The sequence below is a fragment of the Budorcas taxicolor genome, chromosome 1, assembly GCF_023091745.1.
Source record: "Budorcas taxicolor isolate Tak-1 chromosome 1, Takin1.1, whole genome shotgun sequence".
Classification (NCBI taxonomy): domain Eukaryota; kingdom Metazoa; phylum Chordata; class Mammalia; order Artiodactyla; family Bovidae; genus Budorcas; species Budorcas taxicolor.
The window spans coordinates 160,761,611-160,781,698 of NC_068910.1; the positions used below are offsets into that span (position 1 = coordinate 160,761,611).

Below are 20,088 nucleotides of genomic sequence, written 5' to 3' on the forward strand. Positions count from 1 at the left end.
TATATTAAATACAGTGTCTTCAAACAGAAGCACACACAAAGCAAGATTATATATAAGTTAGCTGACCAAAATGTGATGCTCATGGGACTGTAATATGTACTTCCTCTAGTAGCAACAGTTCAATATTCACTAATCCAGTGTTCCAGCAACTTGACTAGAATCAACTATATTTGTTGAATGCATGAAGCTGGATCATTTGATTCCAAACCCAAATCTGTGTGACTGCAGTATATGGTGGTATATAGGCAGCATGCAGTAGTATATGGTAACAGTGACTGTGGAGACAAACTTCCTTAGAGTTTATGCTGGCTCTTTGACTTGCTAGCTGTCTAATTTGGGGCAAATCATTTAACTTTTCTCTGCCTTCTTCCACAATTTAAAGTGCAGACAAAATAGTTGCTAATGGTTGCCTGGGCTGGGTGTTGGGGGAGGGGACTGACCACAAAGAGGCACAAAGAAAGTTTTGAGAAGCATTCTGTATCTTGTTTATAGGTTTACAGTGGTAGTTACATAACTGCCTATATTTTTCAAAACTCATAGAACTTAAAAGGGTAAATTTCATTTTGTATAAACTCTAACAGTAAATTTGAAGGTTGAAAAAGGAGTAACAGTCAAGATTAAAGGAATAATGCACATAAAACATTTACTGCACTACCCGCTTATATACTCTAAATACTTGTAACTTTCTAACAATAATAGGGAAAGGTTAGGGGGTGTAAGGAAAAGCAGAGTGGACTCCTGAACCAGGGTCCTAATCTGGCTCTTTCACATATTAGCTAGATGCTGAGCTCAGTTTAGGGTGTTCACTTACTTACTGTAAATCTTAGACTGGACAACACACGTGAAACATCCGTGTAAACCATGGAGTCACACAGAAGATTGAGAAATGGAATTTTTCATGAGACAGCAGTACAAATCACAGGGCCACATAAACTGGGGTGTTAAGGTCATCTCTGCAAGGTAGTAGAATTTGGTGGGCTGTGAAACCACTGAGAAAAGGAGAATGCATCTCTTTTTAAGAAACTCGGTCCTAATCCTATTCAAGTCACTACTGGCTCCACATTAATTCCAAGACAACCCAACTGGCCTAATGAGGTACGGGCATACCTCAAACTCGAAGGAATGCCAATGCCAGGAGGATGTAAGAGCTGAGTTTGGCAGAACATCTTTCTGCTGGACAATGCAGTAGGAGTCAGACACCACTTGCCTCCAAAACTCGGTAACAGCCTCTGATGTGAGGAGTGTGACGAGAGAGTTAGGTCATTTCACCGCTGGTTTTTAGTTCGTGGATGTCTCAGGAGTTCTCACGCTTGAGAGCAGATCAGCAGTGGCAGCCGCTGCTGGAATCTCATGGTGGGTGGTTGGTGTCTCCCGCGAAGCCCACAGTGGGAGCCCAGTAACACCATACTGCACTGGGGCTCTTCCTCAAGGAAAAAGCATGGTTTGGAAGGCCAAGTAGGGCTTCAAGTTGGGCCAGAAGTTGGAACCCAAAGTTCCCTCCAAAGCCACGAGATACACTCATTGAATTCGCACGCCTTGTGAGTTCTGACAGCCGTCACATGACAACTACCACAACACCTGAGGGCACGGGTGGTCGAGTGCGTGGCTTGGTTTCCGTTCAGTTCGACAGGGACCCTAACTTAATCGCACCTGGAAGTTTGAGAGAGCACGTTTCCTTGCCGGCGAGTTTACCCTCAGCAACCAAACTCCATAAAGTGCTCTTCACGCCGGAAGTGCACTAATCCGCAGCACGTGGGGTTGCCAGGGCGCTCTTCACGTGACTGGGCGGGGCCTCAGGAAGCTTATAGCCAATGGTAGCGCGAGAGGGCGGTGCCTATGACGCGCCGGGACCTATCCCGGAAGTGGGGCTGAGGTGGGGGCGGGAAAGGGCGGGGAGGCCGGGGTGTGGAAAGTGTGGCGGCCCCGCCCCGTCTCTTGGAACTGCCGCGGCCGCCACAGCTGCCGCCGCCGCAGCTGTGCGGGACCGGCGCGGGTGCGCAGGCAAAAGGCTCTCTTTACCTTCTGAAAGGTGAAGACTCGGGGAAAAGGTGGTGGGGCTGCGACCGGAGCGAGGAAGGGCTGGGGTAGGCAGCCAGAGCCGAGCCCCGACCAAGAAGAGGAGGAAGGATGGATGGGGGACCGAGGCGAGCGCGGGACCCGCCAGGGCTCAGGCCCGTGAGGCGCCGGGCCGGGGATGTCGGCAGGACAGAGGGTGTCTGAGAGGTCGAAGTGACGCCGCTGCAGGCTGGAGGGAGAAGTGTGCGCCCACTGCCCGAGGGCCAGGTGCTGAGGCCAGGTCCTGTTATCCCCATCCTTCGCAGGGATGTGCGGCCTGGGCTGGGTCCCCCGCACTGAGGATCCGGGCGGCGGCGGAGGGCCGGGCGGCGTGGTACGGGAAGGTCGTCCGGCGGTGGGACGGTGGGGGCCGGGATTTGCTGCCCCCCGAGCGGGTGAGCGCCCTCGGCGGGTAGTCCCCAACCCCAGCGAGCTCTGCTGCGACTTCTCTCCCACCTCCCCACCAAAGGATGGAAAAGTTTGCAAGGCCGGAGTTAAAAAGTGCCTACTATTCCGGGTGGGTGTTCTATAAATGCAGAAATAATAGATCCATGATGCTTGGCTCGTAACTTGTCCGAAATGAGGCTTTTCCCTGCTTGCATGCTAGTTGTTAAAAACCAAACAAACTTTTTGCATAGTACCCTCAGAGGAATCTCCCCAGCCCACCATGGCGGATGAAATTGATTTCACTACTGGAGATGCTGGGGCTTCCAGCACTTACCCTATGCAGTGTTCCGCCCTGCGCAAAAACGGCTTCGTGGTGCTCAAAGGACGACCATGCAAGATAGTGGAGATGTCAACTTCCAAAACTGGAAAGCACGGTCATGCCAAGGTAAATGCCCTTCCTGGTCTGCCTTGGCGTTGGGGTTTTGATCACTTGTATTCCATTACAGAACATGAGGTTTCTGAACTTATAAGTGTATAAGAACAGATATTTTTTTTCTTCCCACAATTACTGGGTGATCAGCTATTTGAATACTGAAAGGTAGCATTTCCTTCTTGGGCCCTAATAATGTTTCATTAACTGGGAATTGAAACTTTCCTGAATCCTAGTGACTTAGGCAATCTGTTTTACAAATGAGAAAACCTGTTCTAACATCATTCTAAGGAATTTTTCTTAAGCACTTTTATGATTGAGTTACTAGACTGAATGATATTGGGTCTTGATATGTCATGATACTGTTTAGTTGTTCACTGCTTCTCAGTTGTATGATCACTGCTTTTTTTTTTTTTTTTTTAAGAAAGTAAAATTAGATGACCTTGGAAGGAGAAAGAATCTGTCATAATCAGCATTGGTATTATGCTTCTGTGTATGTAATGAGTGATATCTTGGCAAAGATTAAACAGATTTCCTGTTCTCCCTTCTCTGTTAGGTTCACCTTGTTGGAATTGATATTTTCACGGGCAAGAAGTATGAAGATATTTGCCCTTCTACTCACAACATGGATGTTCCAAATATTAAGAGAAATGATTATCAAGTAAGTATTAATTTCCTTTAAAATACTACTTGTTTCCTAAAGGTGCAAATACTTTCTACTGTCAGTTGTAATTTAATAAAACCCACAAGTAGTTTTGTAGGTTTTTCTAACCCATTATTAGGTACTGCTTATCTTAGAAATGGGAGAAATATCGTGCTATTTAACACTTGTACTTTATCTAGGATGACTGCTAGTTTGCCCTTTAACATTCTTGCATTTAAAAAATTTGAACACTTCCTGTTTTTCAGATCACATGACTCCATATTGTGAGTCCAGTGTTTAGTAAAATTACTGTTCTCTTTGCTGTAAATTATTTCAAGTTTAAATAATTCCCTTCTGGGTATTTTTTTTTTTTTTTTAACCTTACCAGACCTAAGATTCTCAAGAAATTTCTGGAATTCATGTTCCAACAACCAAGTTTGTATGTATTAATGAGTGTCAGAATTTGGTGTCCTTAAATAGGGAAATAAGTTGAAAGCCATAAATACAAAGTGTATGGTCACTGAATAAGGTGAAGGAAATTAAAAAAAAGCTTCCTAGTTGTTTTATTTATGTTCACTGACCATGCTGTGAAATTATAGGTATAAACTGCAACTTTTAGTTCCAGTTATACATTTGGATAAGTCATAAACATGATAGCATTTTCTTGTTTGGAGTATTGATAGTAACTAAACCACTGACCTCATAGGATGTGGGAACTCAGATTAATCATAACTAAAGTCTTTCTTGAAAGTCTTCAATTCCTTTATCAAGCATGCTATATATAGAACTCTTTTCTTTTCATTTTACATAGTGAAAAATACAAATGTGATGCTCAATTTGTTTTACCCAATTTAAACTGATTTCTTTCCATACCTTATATTGTGTTTATAATTTTTAAAGAATGTTACCATTAACTGCAATATACGATGATTTCCTTTTAGTTTTTGTCCACATGTAAACATATTTTTACACAATTTTAATCTAGTAAGCAGTTTTATATTTTCATTTTCCCTCTTAATAAATGTTTTCTATTGTTGTTTAAAAGTCTGTAGAAATTTGAATTGTCTTAGTAGAATAATAGAAAGTTTTTTTTTTAAGTCAGGCAGATGTGAGTTTCGATCTAGTCCTGCCACTTTCAAGCTAGGTGATCTTGGACAAATTATGCAACCTTTCTAAGCCTCCGTCTTCGCATCTACAAAGGAGGGATAATATGAAGATTAAATGAGAAAATGTACCCCTAATTACCTCTTAATTAGATATATGCTCCAAAGTAGTTTTTCCTGTATAAAAACTTCACTTAATCACTTATTCTTGGAGTATTTAATTTAGACATTGCATACAGTGCTGCTGCTGCTACTAAGTCGCTTCAGTCATATCTGACTCAGTGGGTGCTTGGTAAACATTTGTTAAATGCATACATGATTATTCAATGAGGTAAGGATGGTACAGCCAACTAAAGCTAAACATAGAATTTTCTTTTGCCAAAAATGAATTTCTGTTTTCATCGTTAACATGTGAATGCTTTGAATATGCAATATCCATTAACATTCATTCAGTATATAATGCTTTTGCCTTTGAGTGTTTCAGAAAAATAGTATCAGTAGTTCAGATGACTACCACTGTGATCAAATTAGCCAATCATTGATTAGAACTCAGGATTAACATAAAGGAAAATTTTGGTTTGAGTTGTATTTTGGCAGGACCAGAACTAGAATGAGGGAAATGAGATTAGTAAACCACTTGCCTCAAGCATAAATTTTACATAAAGACAAGACCAGTAACAATGCTAAGCCCCATAGGGGCCTAAGTCAGAAGGGAAAAATCAGAAATTCTGATCTTGTCTGAAAATTTGTTCATTATAGAATTTTTGCATTTTAATTTTTAAAAATACTACCTTAACCTGATCACTGAGGGTTTTGTGTGTTTGTGTGCACAAATTTTGCACCCAAAACAAGTGCCTCACATGGTTCACTGTAGTCCCAGCCTTTGGTATATAGTCTGTGTTGCAGAGCTGGTAAGAAAATGGCTCAAACCTAACAGTGTTAGGATTAGATCCTTTCTTTGCCATCTACTGATTACATGGCGTTTGTTGACGAGTTATTTAATCTCTCATCTGCCTTTTTGTAAAATAAGGATAATAATAAACTCCTCATGGAATCACTGTAAGGATTAATTAGTTAATTCTTAGAACAGTGCCTTGCAGAGTGAGCACTCAGTGATCACACCCCTTCTTTATCAAGTCAGCATAGAATACTTATTTCTGTTCATTTAAAAAATTAGTTCGATGAACCTTTCCAGTTATATTCATTGTGCTATGGTGGTCTTCACTATCCAAGTGGCTTGATTCAGTTTCTGCTTATTCTTTGGCTACTTGTAGTCCTTTGTGTTTGCTGAATTCAGTATTTCAAGTGCCAGTTTGGCAGTCAGCTGAAGTGAAATATATACATAAGTGTGTATGTGTATTCATTATAATAATTAAAAGGTAAATCTTTGTTTAAGAAAAGTATTTATATTTTTATGTATTTTAAAATAAGTTCAAAATGAAAGAAAAATTGTCCCCTGAATTCCATTCCAAGATGTAGCTGGAATTGCTAATTTCTGTCCTTTCTCTCAAAACTAGTTATGGTTGTGTGGGGCTCACTGATAGTGTAAAATATAAATACACTTAAACACTTTTGGGAATCCCCAGACTCTTTAGTATAGAAATGCTTGTTTAAACTCTGCTACTCCCTTGAATCATATTGCTTTAGAAAGTTCTGTGTTCCTGTGCACCACACCACAAGTTAAATACATTTTCGTCATTCACTAAAGTTTATCTGTCATTTAAAGATCATTTTTCAGAAGGAAAGCTAATCACTACAGGACATGTTAAAGTATAGATTGTGTATCTTTGGATTATTGGTGAATTTCCAAAACGATGAATATTAAATCCTAGTATACTCTTCAAATAAGTGGATGCCTTTTGTATAAGGAGTCGAATTTTGTTGTTGCAACTTAAAATAGAACAACAAAGAAAACTGATGCAGTGAATTCTCTGTGTTTGAAGTCTTTTTATACTTTTTAACCTGTTCGTGGAATTTTTGTGTTCCCTGGTAGAAGCAGTGTTTCTTTGGAATAAAAACCCTATAAATCAGCAGATCCCAGTATTTCAGGGAGAAGAAACATATTTTACTACAGGGTCAGTGAGGGTAATAGTGAGAAGAGCCTTCTACCTTTGGTTCCTAGGCCTGTGTATTTTACCTTGGGAGAAATAGTACCATATATTGGAATATATTGTAACTTGTAAAACAGCACCCAGGCCTGCATTGTCCAGCAGGTGGCAAAGATGAGTAGGCCAATGCAAACTCAGAATGATGGGAGTACATGGAGCAGTGAATCCACTGAGCGTTGTCCTGCTGTCTCTTTTGCCTGTCAAATGAATTTTTTAACCAGAAATGATACTGTGTGAGGTACTGAAGGAATGTGACAGTTTATAAATCCACAGATGAGATTTAAGCAGAAGCACTGCAGGCAGCAAAGGCAAATTTATATGTAAAGTAAGAATATACTGCAGTGAGCACAAACTGCTGCCTCTTCCATGACAGAGGGAATATACTATCACCAGGCAGCTGGCTCTTTGCCCTAGGTTCAGTTCAGTCGCCCAGTCGTGTTTGACTCTTTGCGACCCCATGAACTGCAGCACGCCAGGCCTCCCTGTCCATCACCCGGAGTCCACCCAAACCCATGTCCATTGAGTCGGTGATGCCATCCAACCATCTTACCCTCTGTCGTCCCCTTCTCCTCCTGCCCTCAATCTTTCCCAGCATCAGAGTCTTCTCAAATGAGTCAGCTCTTTGCATCAGGTGGCCAAAGTACTGGAGTTTCAGCTTCAACATCAGTCTCTCCAATGAACACCCAGGACTGATTCCTTTTAGGATGGACTGGTTGGATCTCCTTGCAGTCCAAGGGACTCTCAAGAGTCTTCTCCAACACCACAGTTCAAAAGCATCAATTCCTTGGCACTCAGCTTTCTTTATACTCCAACTCTCACATCCATACATGACCACTGGAAAAACCATAGCCTTGACTAGATGGACCTTTGTTAACAAAGTAAGTCTCTGCTTTTTAATATGCTGTCTAGGTTGGTCATAACTTTTCTTCCAAGGAGTAAGCGTCTTTTAATTTCACGGCTGCAATCACCATCTGTAGTGATTTTGGAGCCCCCAAAAATAAAGTCAGCCACTGTTTCCCCAACTATTTGCCATGAACTGATGGGACTAGATGCCATGATCTTCATTTTCTGAATGTTTAGCTTTAAGCCAACTTTTTCACTCTCTTCTTTCACTTTCATCAAGAGGCTATTTAGCTCTTCTGCACTTTATGCCATAAGGGTGGTGTCATCTGCATATCTGAGGTTATTGATATTTTTCCCGGCAATCTTGATTCCAGCTTGTGCTTCATCCAGCCCAGAGTTTCTCATGAGGTACTCTGCATATAAGTTAAATAAGCAGGGTGACAATATACAGCCTTGATGGACTCCTTTTCCTATTTGGAACCAGTCTGTTGTTCCATGTCCAGTTCTAACTGTGGCTTCCTGACCTGCATACAGGTTTCTCAAGAGGCAGGTCAGGTGGTCTGGTATTCCCATCTCTTTCAGAATTTTCCAGTTTATTGTGATCCACACAGTCAAAGGCTTTGGCATAGTCAATAAAGCAGAAATAGATCTTGCTTTTTCCATGATCCAGCGGATGTTGGCAATTTGATCTCTGCTTCCTCTGCCTTTTCTAAAACCAGCTTGAACAGCTGGAAGTTCACAGTTCACATATTGCTGAAGCCTGGCTTGGAGAATTTTGAGCATTACTTTACTAGTGTGTGAGATGAGTTCAATTGTGTGGTAGTGTGAGCATTCTTTGGCATTGCCTTTCTTTGGGATTGGAATGAAAACTGACCTTTTCCAGTCCTGTGGCCACTGCTGAGTTTTCCAAATTTGCTGGCATATTGAGTGCAGCACTTTCACAGCATCATCTTTCAGGATTTGAAACAGCTCAATTGGAATTCCATCACCTCCACTAGCTTTGTTCATAGTGATGTTTCCTAAGGCCCACTTGACTTCACATTCCAGGATGTCTGGCTCTAGGTGGGTGGGTGATCACACCATTGTGATTATCTGGGTCGTGAAGATCTTTTCTGTACAGTTCTTTTGTGTATTCTTGCCACTTCTTAATATCTTCTGCTTCTGTTAGGTCCATACCATTTCTGTCCTTTATTGAGCCCATCTTTGCATGAAATGTTCCCTTGGTATCTCTAATTTTCTTGAAGAGATCTCTAGTCTTTCCCATTCTATTGTTTTCCTCTATTTCTTTGCACTGATCGCTGAGGAAGGCTTTCTTATCTCTCCTTGCTATTCTTTCGAACTCTGCATTCAAATGGGTATATCTTTCCTTTTCTCCTTTACTTTTCGCTTCCCTTCTTTTTACAGCTATTTGTAAGGCCTCCTCAGACAGCCATTTTGCTTTTTTGCATTTATTTTTCTTGGGGATGGTCTTGATTCCTGATTCCTGTACAGTGTCACGAACCTCAGTCCATAGTTCATCAGCCACTCTATCTATCAGATCTAGTCCCTTAAATCTATTTGTCACTTCCACTGTATAGTCATAAAGGATTTGATTTAGGTCATACCTGAATGGTCTAGTGGTTTTCTCCACTTTCTTCAATTTCAGTCTGAATTTGGCAATAAGGAGTTCATGATCTGAGCCACAGTCAGTACCCGGTCTTGTTTTTGCTGACTGTATAGAGCTTCTCCATCTTTGGCTGTAAAGAATATAATCAGTCTGATTTCGGTATCGACCATCTGGTGATGTCCATGTGTAGAGTCTTCTCTTGTGTTGTTGGAAGAGGTATTTTCTATGACCAGTGCATTTTCTTTGCAAAACTCTATTAGCCTTTGCCCTGCTTCATTCCGTATTCCAAGGCCAAATTTGCCTGTTACTCCAGGTGTTTCTTGACTTCCTACTTTTGCATTCCAGTCCCCTATAATGAAAAGGACATCTTTTGGGGGTATTAGTTCTAGAAGGTCTTGTAGGTCTTCATAGAACCATACAGCTTCTTCAGCATTACTGGTCAGGGCATAGACTTGGATTACCGTGATATTGAATGGTTTGCCTTGGAAATGAACAGAGATCATTCTGTCGTTTTTGAGGTTGCATCCAAGTACTGCATTTCAGACTCCTTTGTTGACCATGATGGCTACTCCATTTCTTCTCAGGGATTCCTGCAGTAGTAGATACAATGGTCATCTGAGTTAAATTCACCCATTCCAGTCCATTTTAGTTCGCTGATTCCTAGAATGTCGACGTTCACTCTTGCCATCTCTTGTTTGACCACTTCCAATTTGCTTTGATTCATGGACCTAACATTCCAGGTTCCTATGCAATATTGCTCTTTACAGCATCAGACCTTGCTTCTATCACCAGTCACATCCGCAACTGGGTTTTGTTTTTGCTTTGGCTCCATTCCTTCATTCTTTCTCGAGTTATTTCTCCACTAGCATATTGGGCACTTACCAACCTGGGGAGTTCCTCTTTCAGTATCCTATCATTTTGCCTTTTCCTACTGTTTATGGGGTTCTCAAGGCAAGAATACTGAAGTGGTTTGCCATCCCTTCTCCAGTGGACCACATTCTGTCAGACCTCTCCACCATGACCTGTCTTGGGTGGCCCCATAGGACATGGCTTAGTTTCATTGAGTTAGACAAGGCTGTGGTCCGTGTGATCAGATTGGCTAGTTGTCTGTGATTGTGGTTTCAGTGTGTCTCCCTCTGATACTCTCTCTCAGTGCCTACCGTCTCACTTGGGTTTCTCTTACCTTGGACGTGGGGTATCTCTTCATGGCTGCTCCAGCAAAGCGCAGCTGCTGCTCCTTACCTTGGACGTGGGGCAGCTCCTCTCGGCCGCTGCCCCTGACCTTGGGCTCCTGACCTTTGCCGTAGGAAATAGTGCCATATCAGTCTGCATTGGTCTGTGCTCTGAGGTACCAGCAGCAGATGTAGTCAGTAGTGGCTGTAGGTCACATCAGCCTTGGTGAGAAAAAACCTGTGTCAATTAGCTTATGCCACAGTGGCCAGTCATTGATAAGCCAATTGAGCAAGGACTGAGAAGACTACAGTAAGAAACTAAGTGACATTCGCCGATAGAATCATCTTGTCACGTAACTATCTGCCTCCTCAGTAGCATGTCCTCTTGGTAAGCATTATATACAGACACATTCTCTATTCAGAGAGGCCCCTCCAGGTACCACTCTCTCAAACCGTATTGTCAGCAGTTTTCCCATCTTGTTCTTTCAGTGTGGTTAAACTTCCATACAGACTCTGAGCCATTGCCCATCGTCCGTGTAAATCTAAACCTTCAGTTCTTTATCTTCTGAGTCCAGTGTATGAAGTTCTCATCCTCACTGTCTCTTTGAGTAGTTTCATCAGACCATGCAAAACCATCTAGAGACCACTCTCCATTTTTTAATTTTTCAGTCAGCTGCTCATAGGGAACTCCCCCAACAAAGCCACTGGTATGAGTTCAGGGGGAAGTGGTGGATGTTGCAGAAGGTACTTTCTGAGTCTCATACAACTTGCCTGTGCCTTCAGGACCTGCTCAGGTTGGTCTCATATATGCAGCTTCCACTTGATGAAGTGGCCCTGTGCATACCCAGTTTTATGGCTTGATGCGTCAGATAGCACTCTAGTTGATAATAGTGTTATTTACTTGTGTTGTTTGATAACAGTGGTCAAGCATTCAGTTCCTTCTTGCTCAATCTCCTCCCCAAGCCCCCACTCTTCCCCCTGCTGCCAGGGACTAGCAGCTCTAAAGAAGTAGCTTGAGAGTGCTGGAGGAAGAGGAAAAGGAAGAAGGAGAAAAAAAGGAGGTCTTACCGAAAAGTCTGACTGTTTTGAAATATATCGAGAAATAAAATTAAGTTCAGAAGTTAGGGCTAAGAAGGCACCTGTAGTGATGCTATTCCTTCTCCAGCTTTCTGCTGTTGTATACCAATAATACAAATACAGGCAAAAAGTTGCCCCATAATTTTCCTTTTTCATGTTCTTATCTGACCACTAATGGACAGAATCTTCAGTCACTGGCTTTCCCCACATACTTGCTTTCAGTTCATGCTTTGTTTCCTCAGCTCCCTGTGCCTCCAGCTATTTAGTGGTTACAGTGCTCTTTCTAGAATTCTGATATACCATAGCATTTTCTTTTTTGCTTTTTATAGTAGACATTTTCAAAATATGATGAACCTCATATACCCATCATCCACCTTAAAAAATTATCAATACATAGCAAATCTTATTTCATTTATACCCCACCATCTACTTTTATATCCTGTATCCTCTATCTCTTGATTATGTTGAAGCTAATTCCAGATATTATGTTATTTATCATTTCATCCGCAAATATTTTGATACACATTTTTAAAAGGTAAGGGCTGTAAAGAGCAAGATCAAAGCAAACTATGGCACCTCCAAAATTAGTAATTCCTTAATGTATTCAAATATCCAATCAATATCTACATTTTCTCAATTGTATTTGTGTTTTGCTTTTTCAGATGTGACAGTTAATTGTTTTTATTTTGTAGTTTTTCTAAATCAGGACCTAAATAAAGTCCACACATTGAAATTGGTTGAGGTATCTCTTAAATCTGCTTTATAGGTTCTCCTCTCTCATACATGCATTTGAGTCTCTCTTTCCTCCCTTCCTTATTTATCTCTCTCTCTGTGTCCCCTCTCAATTGTTTAATGAAGAACGTTGCTCTGTAGACTTTCCCACAGGCTTTATTTTGCTAATTGCATTTTCCTCGTTCTTTAACATGTTCCTTTGTCCCATATATTTCTGAAAATGGATAATTAAATGTACAGATCTAGTTTAGATTTTTATTTTTTTCATCTTTTTTCTTTAACAAGAACTACCCCAAAGGTGATGTTCTGTGCAGTCATCAAGTAAATGAATCTTATAGTTTGCTCTTTTGTGATGTTATCAGATATGTAATAACTGCCTCAATCCATTAACTTACTAGGGAAGACAAAGTAATAATAATCAGTTCTTCTTTTTTAAAAAAAAAATAAAAGCTAGAACACTTCTATAAACAGAAACTTTCCTTTAGCTTTTTTGATTACCCTTGGAACAGTATATAATAGGAAAGGCAGTATAAGTACTTGATTCTTGCCCTTTAATTACCACTTTTCAAAATTAGTTGGTTCTCTGGCTTTTACTGAAGATGACCAGTGAAATGTTTTTTTGCCACTTTGAACTCAAGCATTTAAACACATTTATGTTTTAGTATATTGTAATTATTATCATTATTCATTCTCAAATTGTTCTATCTTTGGCCAGAGGGCCCTTATTTCAGTTAGCTCCTGAATCCCTTTGGTATGGATCACCATGCTTTCACATCTTGTATGTTTCCTACTCTGGACCTGGAATTATCCATTTTATCCAGGAGCCCTATGGAGAGAAATAACACCATACACTGGATTCTTTTAGTAGGAAATAATAGATACCACATTCTGGTACTAGTATTTTGGGGGTATGGTATAATTTCAGATGTCATTCAGTAGCTTGGTATGCCACTGCATGATTGACTCTTCTATTACAAGTTTTCTGACCCTGCCCTCTCCTGTCTCCTTGCTTACTGTTAACAAAATGATTTCTTTTTCTACCAAAAAAAAATTGTTCATAACATTTCAAAATTACCAAATGAGTATTGTTCAGTCGCTCAGTTGAGTCCAACTCTTTTCAACTCCATGACTGCAGCACACCAGGCTTTCCTGTCCTTCACCAGCTCCCAGAGCTTGCCTCAAACTCATGTCCATTGAGTCAGTGATGCCATCCAACCATCTCATCCTCTGTTGTCCCCTTCTCCTCCTGCCTTCAATCTTTGCCAGCACGAGGGTCTTTTCCACCAGGTTGGCTCTTCACATCAGGTGGCCGAAGAATTAGAGCTTCAGCTTTAGCGTCAGTCCCTCCAGTGAATATTCAGGATTGATTTCTTTTAGGATTGATTGGTTTGATCTCCTTGCAGTCCAGGGGACTCTCAATAGTCTTTCTCCAACATCACAGTTCAAAAGGATCAATTCTTTGGCAGTCAACCTTCTTTATGGTCCAACTCTCACATCCTTACATGACTATTGGAAAAATCATAGCTTTGACTATATGGACCTTTGTAGGCAAAGTAACATCTCTGCTTTTCAATACGTTGTCTAGGTTTGTCATAGCTTTTCTTCCAAGGAGCAACCGTCTTCTCATTTCATTGCTGCAGTCACTATCCGCAGTGATTTTGGAGCCCAAGAAAGTAGAGTCTGTCACTGTTTCCATTGTTTCCCCATCTGTTGGCCATGAAGTGATGGGACCAGATGCCATGATCTTTGTCTTTTGAATGTTGAGTTTTAAGTCAGCTTTTTCACTTTCTTCTTTCACCTTCATCAAGAGGCTCTTTAGTTCCTCTTCACTTTCTGCCATAAGGGTGGTGTCATCTGCATATCTGAGGTTATTGATATTTCTCCTAACAGTCTTGATTCCAGCTTGTGCTTCATCCAGCCTGGCATTTTGCATGATGTACTCCACATATAAGTTAAATAAGCAGGGTGAAAAAAAAAAAAAAAGCAGGGTGACAATATATAGCCTTAATGTACTCCTTTCCCAATTTTGAAACAGTCCATTGTTCCATGTGAGGTTCTAACTGTTACTTCTTGACCTGCATACGGATTTCTTAGGAGGCAGGTAAGATGGTCTGGTATTCCCATCTCTGGAAGAATTTTCTACAGTTTGTTGTGATCCACACAGTCAAAGGCTTTAGTGTAGCCAGTGAGTAGATTTCCTTAAGGTGAAGGATCAGAAGGAAATATTTAGAATTATAACTGTCTCCTTACTACCATCTCCTTCTGACTCTATAGAATCAGAGAGGGCTTTGAGGAAAGATTGAAAAAGTTGCACAGAAAAAAGCTTGAAACACAAAAAAGTGGGAGAATGGCACTGAAACATGTATACTATCATGTAAGAAACGAATTGCCAGTCTGTGTTCGATACAGGATACAGGATGCTTGGGGCTGGTGCACGGGGATGATCCAGAGAGATGATATGTGGTGGGAGGTGGGGGGGGGGGTGGGTTTCAGGATTGGGAACTCATGTACACCCAAGGTGGATTCATGTCAATGCATGGCAAAACCAATACAGTATTGTAAAGCAAAATAAAGTAAAAATAAAAAATAAAAAAAAAAGAAACACAAAAATGACAGTTAGCTTTTTTTTTTTTCACAAGATTGAAAATTATAAAAGGGGAAATGGTACCTTGAAAGTGGAAAAATGTGGCAGATAATACTGTAGCCAGGTGATCAAAGTTAATATCACCAATAATAGGAAATAGACATTATTTACCTCTTGATGTGATACTTTGAGGACACATCATTTATGCAGTAATCCTTCCAAAAATGCACTATCTTATTCATTAAGAAACTGACAGACTCAAACTAAGAAACATTCTATAATCAATGAATCTGCTTGTCAAAAACGTCAGTGTCATGAAAGACAAAGGATCAGGAGCTGTTCCAAATTAAGAGACAGAACTGGTATGATAGCCAAAAAAATACCAGGCACAATCCTGGAGCTGGGAGGGAAAAAAAGACAATACTGCAGCTTTGAATAATATGTTATGGAATGAGGTTCGTGACATTGTGCAGGAGACAGGGATCAAGACCATCCCCATGGAAAAGAAATGGAGGCCTTACAAATAGCTGTGGAAAGAGGAGAAGCGAAAAGCAAAGGAGAAAAGGAAAGATACAGGCATTTAAATGCAGAGTTCCAAAGAACAGCAAGAAGAGATAAGAAAGCCTTCTTCAGCAATCAATGCAAAGAAATAGAGGAAAACAACAGATTGGAAAAGACTAGAGATCTTTTCAAGAAAATTAGAGATACCAAGGGAACATTTCATGCAAAGATGGGCTCGATAAAGGACAGAAATGGTATGGACCTAACAGAAGCAGAAGATATTAAGAAGAGGTGGCAAGAATACACAGAAGAACTGTACAAAAAAGATCTTCATGACCCAGATAGTCATGATGATGTGATCACTAATCTAGAACCAGACATCTTGGAATGTGAAGTCAACTGGGCCTTAGAAAGCATCACTACGAACAAAGCTAGTGGACGTGATGGAATTCCAATTGAGCTGTTTCAAATCCTGAAAGATGATGCTGTGAAAGTGCTGCACTCAATATGCCAGCAAATTTGGAAAACTCAGCAGTGGCCACAGGACTGGAAAAGGTCAGTTTTCATTCCAATCCCAAAGAAAGGCAATGCCAAAGAATGCTCACACTACCACACAATTGCACTCATCTCACACGCTAGTAAAGTAATGCTCAAAATTCTCCAAGCCAGGCTTCAGCATTAGGTGAACCGTGAACTTCCAGATGTTCAAGCTGGTTTTAGAAAAGGCAGAGGAAGCAGAGATCAAATTGCCAACATCCGCTGGATCATGGAAAAAGCAAGAGAGTTCCAGAAAAACACCTATTTCTGCTTTATTGACTATGCCAAAGCCTTTGACTGTGTAGATCACAATAAACTGTGGAAAATTCTGAAAGAGATGGGAATACCAGACCACCTGACCTGCCTCTTGAGAAACCTGTATGCAGGTCAGGAAGCAACAGTTAGAACTGGACATGGAACAACAGACTGGTTCCATAGGAAAAGGAATGCGTAAAGGCTGTATATTGTCACCCTGCTGAGTTACCTTATATGCAGAGTACCTCATGAGAAACGCTGGGCTGGAAGAAGCACAAGCTGGAATCAAGATTGCCAGGAGAAATATCAATAACCTCAGATATGCAGATGACACCACCCTTATGGCAGAAAGTGAAGAGGAACTAAAAAGCCTCTTGATGAAAGTGAAAGAAGAGAGCAAAAGAGTTGGCCTAAAGCTCAACATTCAGAAAATGAAGATCATGGCATCTGGTCCCATCACTTCATGGGAAATAGATGGGGAAACAGTGTCAGACTTTATTTTTTTGGGCTCCAGAATCACTGCAGATGGTGACTGCAGCCATGAAATTAAAAGACGCTTACTTCTTGGAAGAAAAGTTATGACCAACCTAGATAGCATATTCAAAAGCAGAGACATTACTTTGCCGACTAAAGTCCGTCTAGTCAAGGCTATGGTTTTTCCTGTGGTCATGTATGGATGAGAGAGTTGGACTGTGAAGAAGGCTGAGCACCGAAGAATTGACGCTTTTGAAGTGTGGTGTTGGAGAAGACTCTTGAGGGTCCCTTGGGCTGTAAGGAGATCCAACCAGTCCATTCTGAAGGAGATCAGCCCTGGGATTTCTTTGGAAGGAATGATGCTAAAGCTGAAACTCCAGTACTTAGGCCACCTCATGAGAAGAGTTGACTCATTGGAAAAAACTCTGATGCTGGGAGGGATTGAGGGCAGGAGGAGAAGGGGATGACCCAGGATGAGATGGCTGGATGGCATCACGGACTCGATGGGCATGAGTCTGAGTGAACTCCGGGAGATGGTGATGAACGGGGAGGCCTGGCGTGCTGCGATTCATGGGGTCGCAAAGAGCGACTGAGCGACTGAACTGAACTGAACTGAACTGAATATTGAATTTCCTGATTTTGAGAAATAAACTGTGATTATGTAAGAGTATGTCCTTTTTCTTGAGAAGAACACAGTATTATTGCTGAAGAGTCATGATGTTTGAAACTTACTCTCAAATAGTTCAGTAAAAATAAAAGAATAAGAATGTGTATGGAAGCATTTTATATATTCCATATATACTAGAGATTAAAAAAAAGCACTTGGTTAAATGTTAACAAAGAGTAAATTTAAGTAAAAGACAAAGGATTTCATTGCATTACTTTTATGACTTTTCTTTAAGAAGATCAAATAATTCATTTTTATTAATTTCATTTTTCTATAGCTTAGTTTTTTTGAAAATTTTAATTTTATTATAGCAATTTATTTTAATGTTTATAAACAAATACTTTAGAAGATGTTTTATAATATGTCTGTACATTTTTGTGTTTGAAATGCTTTATAGTTCATCCCATGGCTTATGAATGCTATGTTATGAATTGCTCATAAAAAATAAAATACCATATAAATTTCAAAATACCAATATTACTATTTGCTTATGTGGTTCAGTCACTAATGGAGTGGGAACCTTTTAACTCTTGAAATTGACAAGTTCTACCTCAGGGAGTTGCTAGAAGAGCTAAAATAAAAACAGTGAGCCTGTGGTTGTCTAAAAGTTACACTTCTGTCTCAGCCTCCTTGCTCCCCGCCCCCCCGGTGCCCTCCATTTTCTGCCAGCTACCTCACAAATGTTTGAGTGACCAAAAGATTAAAGTGTTTGTGGTGGCTTTTTGTTTTTGAGATTACAGACATGTGCAAAAACTGAAATCTCCTGTGGTCAGTGCAGTGTCTGTGGAAAGCCACTGCCCAAGTCGGTGGTGCCATAAAGGAGCCCTGTGACATTCTATCTCTGGGGTATGCCTGTGTATGTCATAGTGGCTGAAGGGGACCAGGGACCGTGTCTCTGATTCCTTTTGTGTATCTCAGTGTTAGCATCCGGCGTACTGGCTGGTTGCCTTTCATAAAACCTCTCGGAATTCTAGGCACATTGATGGTGTACCTGCTTTTAGAATAAATGAATGTGGCCTGCCAGTTTCCTCATACCTGTAATGAAAAAAATTCAATGATATCAAAACTATGTCTTTTTGCAGGTTAGGTTGATGACTGGGTTTGTTGCATTAATGTCATCAACAAGCTAATTTTTTCCTCTTTAAAAAAATCTAGTGTTGTTAGCAGTGAGCTGGAGACTAAAATTTTCCACTTCAGTTTGTTTATAATCAAATTATAAAACATATTGTTTACAGTCATGAAAAAACTGAAAATAACTTTTATGCCCATTAATACAAAAATGGTTAAATCAGTAACTGTATCCATGCAGCTCTGAAGTGATTAAAGAGATTAAGGTAAGTCCATATTTTCCAAAATTGAAAGATTTCTAAGACATATTTAATGTATTACTATGTACTTATACAAATAAATGTAAATGGCAATTCATGTTAAAATTACAAAGGAGTAAATATAATCTAATCAGTGCAAATGATATAATTTCTTTCAATAGCTGATATGCATTCAGGATGGTTACCTTTCCCTGCTAACAGAAACTGGTGAAGTCCGTGAGGATCTTAAGCTGCCAGAGGGTGAACTAGGCAAAGAAATAGAAGGAAAATATAATGCAGGTGAAGATGTACAGGTAAAGACCTATGGGGAGATTTTTTTTAAGCTATTTTATAAAAGCTTTGACCTAAATTAGTTAGCATAAAATACTATAAGAAATATGGCTGTTAAATACTGCTGAAATGTTGAAAAGGAACTCTAGAACTAGGCAGTTTCCCCAGGATACCTTTTACCATGCCTATTTCAAAAGAAAGTATCAAAGTTCATTTTTCACTACATAGACACTGTCAACCCCAAATTTGTTTTGAAGGTCAGTCTGAACTATTCTGAAGGATGAGAAAGGATGTTACGGGAATTCTAAAGAGTGAAGGTGATTTATTTTATCTTTGTTATAACTTTCAGAAGTATAACATCTAAGTATTGCTGCATTTATAGTTCTTATTCTCCTGTTCCCTGGAAATTGTTTTAAAAACCACAGTGTAAGAAATTCTTCTCTAGAAAACTATATAGAAAGATGATTTGATCTTGGAATGCCTCTTTCCAAAATAAGTATGTATAAAACATCCACACATACTCACCTCATCCTCCTTCCCTCACTGTATCCACAAGTCTGTTCTCTGTGTTTGGAAACGTATACATGACCACATGCAAAATAGATGAGCGGTGGGAACTTGCTGTATGATGCAGGGAGCTCAAACCCAGTGTTCTGTGACAACCTAGAGGGGTGGGAGGAGGGTCAGCAGGGAGAGGACATAGGTATACCTATAGCTGATACCTGTTGATGTAAAGCAGGAACAAGCACAATATTGAAAAGCAATTATCCTCCAATTACAAATAAATAAATTTTAAAAAGTTAAATAAGCAGGGTGAAAAAGAGATCCACAGTTATCCAGTGTATGATGAATTAAATATATCTTATATAGATATTGCCTTTTGAATAACTTTTTACCTTTTTTTTTCCTTCTAGATATCTGTCATGTGTGCAATGAGTGAAGAATATGCTGTAGCCATAAAGCCCTGCAAATAAATGGGAACATCAGGCATGACCAAACTGTTTAGGTCTGGATCAACTACAGATCTAAAGTTTGGTTCTAAGTTGTCACCAAAGCTATGGCCTTCATAAGCAACCTCATTTCTTTTTCAGTTGTTTTGAAATTGTGCTGAGTTTGTTTTGTAGGCAATTAGTACTTTAAAAAAATAATCGAGATATATAACTTTTTTTAAAAATTTTGTAGGTGTCTTTACTATAACATTCCTGTGGTTTTCAGTATGTGAGTCCAAGAAACAGATGAGATAGCTTCAGCAGATGTGATTTGAGCAAATCATTCCTGAATTTTAGTTAAATGATAAATAAACCAGGGTTTTAAAC

General features: G+C 40.1%; 1 protein-coding gene across 1 annotated transcript; it reads left to right on the forward strand.

Annotated features, from left to right (window-relative positions):
• The first annotated feature begins 2,013 nt into the window (after positions 1-2,013).
• On the forward strand, positions 2,014-19,746 carry EIF5A2 (eukaryotic translation initiation factor 5A2). The gene is made up of 5 exons (XM_052648117.1): positions 2,014-2,029; positions 2,694-2,887; positions 3,429-3,533; positions 18,664-18,795; positions 19,687-19,746. Exons 2-5 carry the CDS (start codon positions 2,723-2,725, stop codon positions 19,744-19,746), a joined length of 462 nt encoding a protein of 153 aa, XP_052504077.1. The 5' UTR covers positions 2,014-2,029; positions 2,694-2,722.
• Positions 19,747-20,088: the final 342 nt, after the last annotated feature.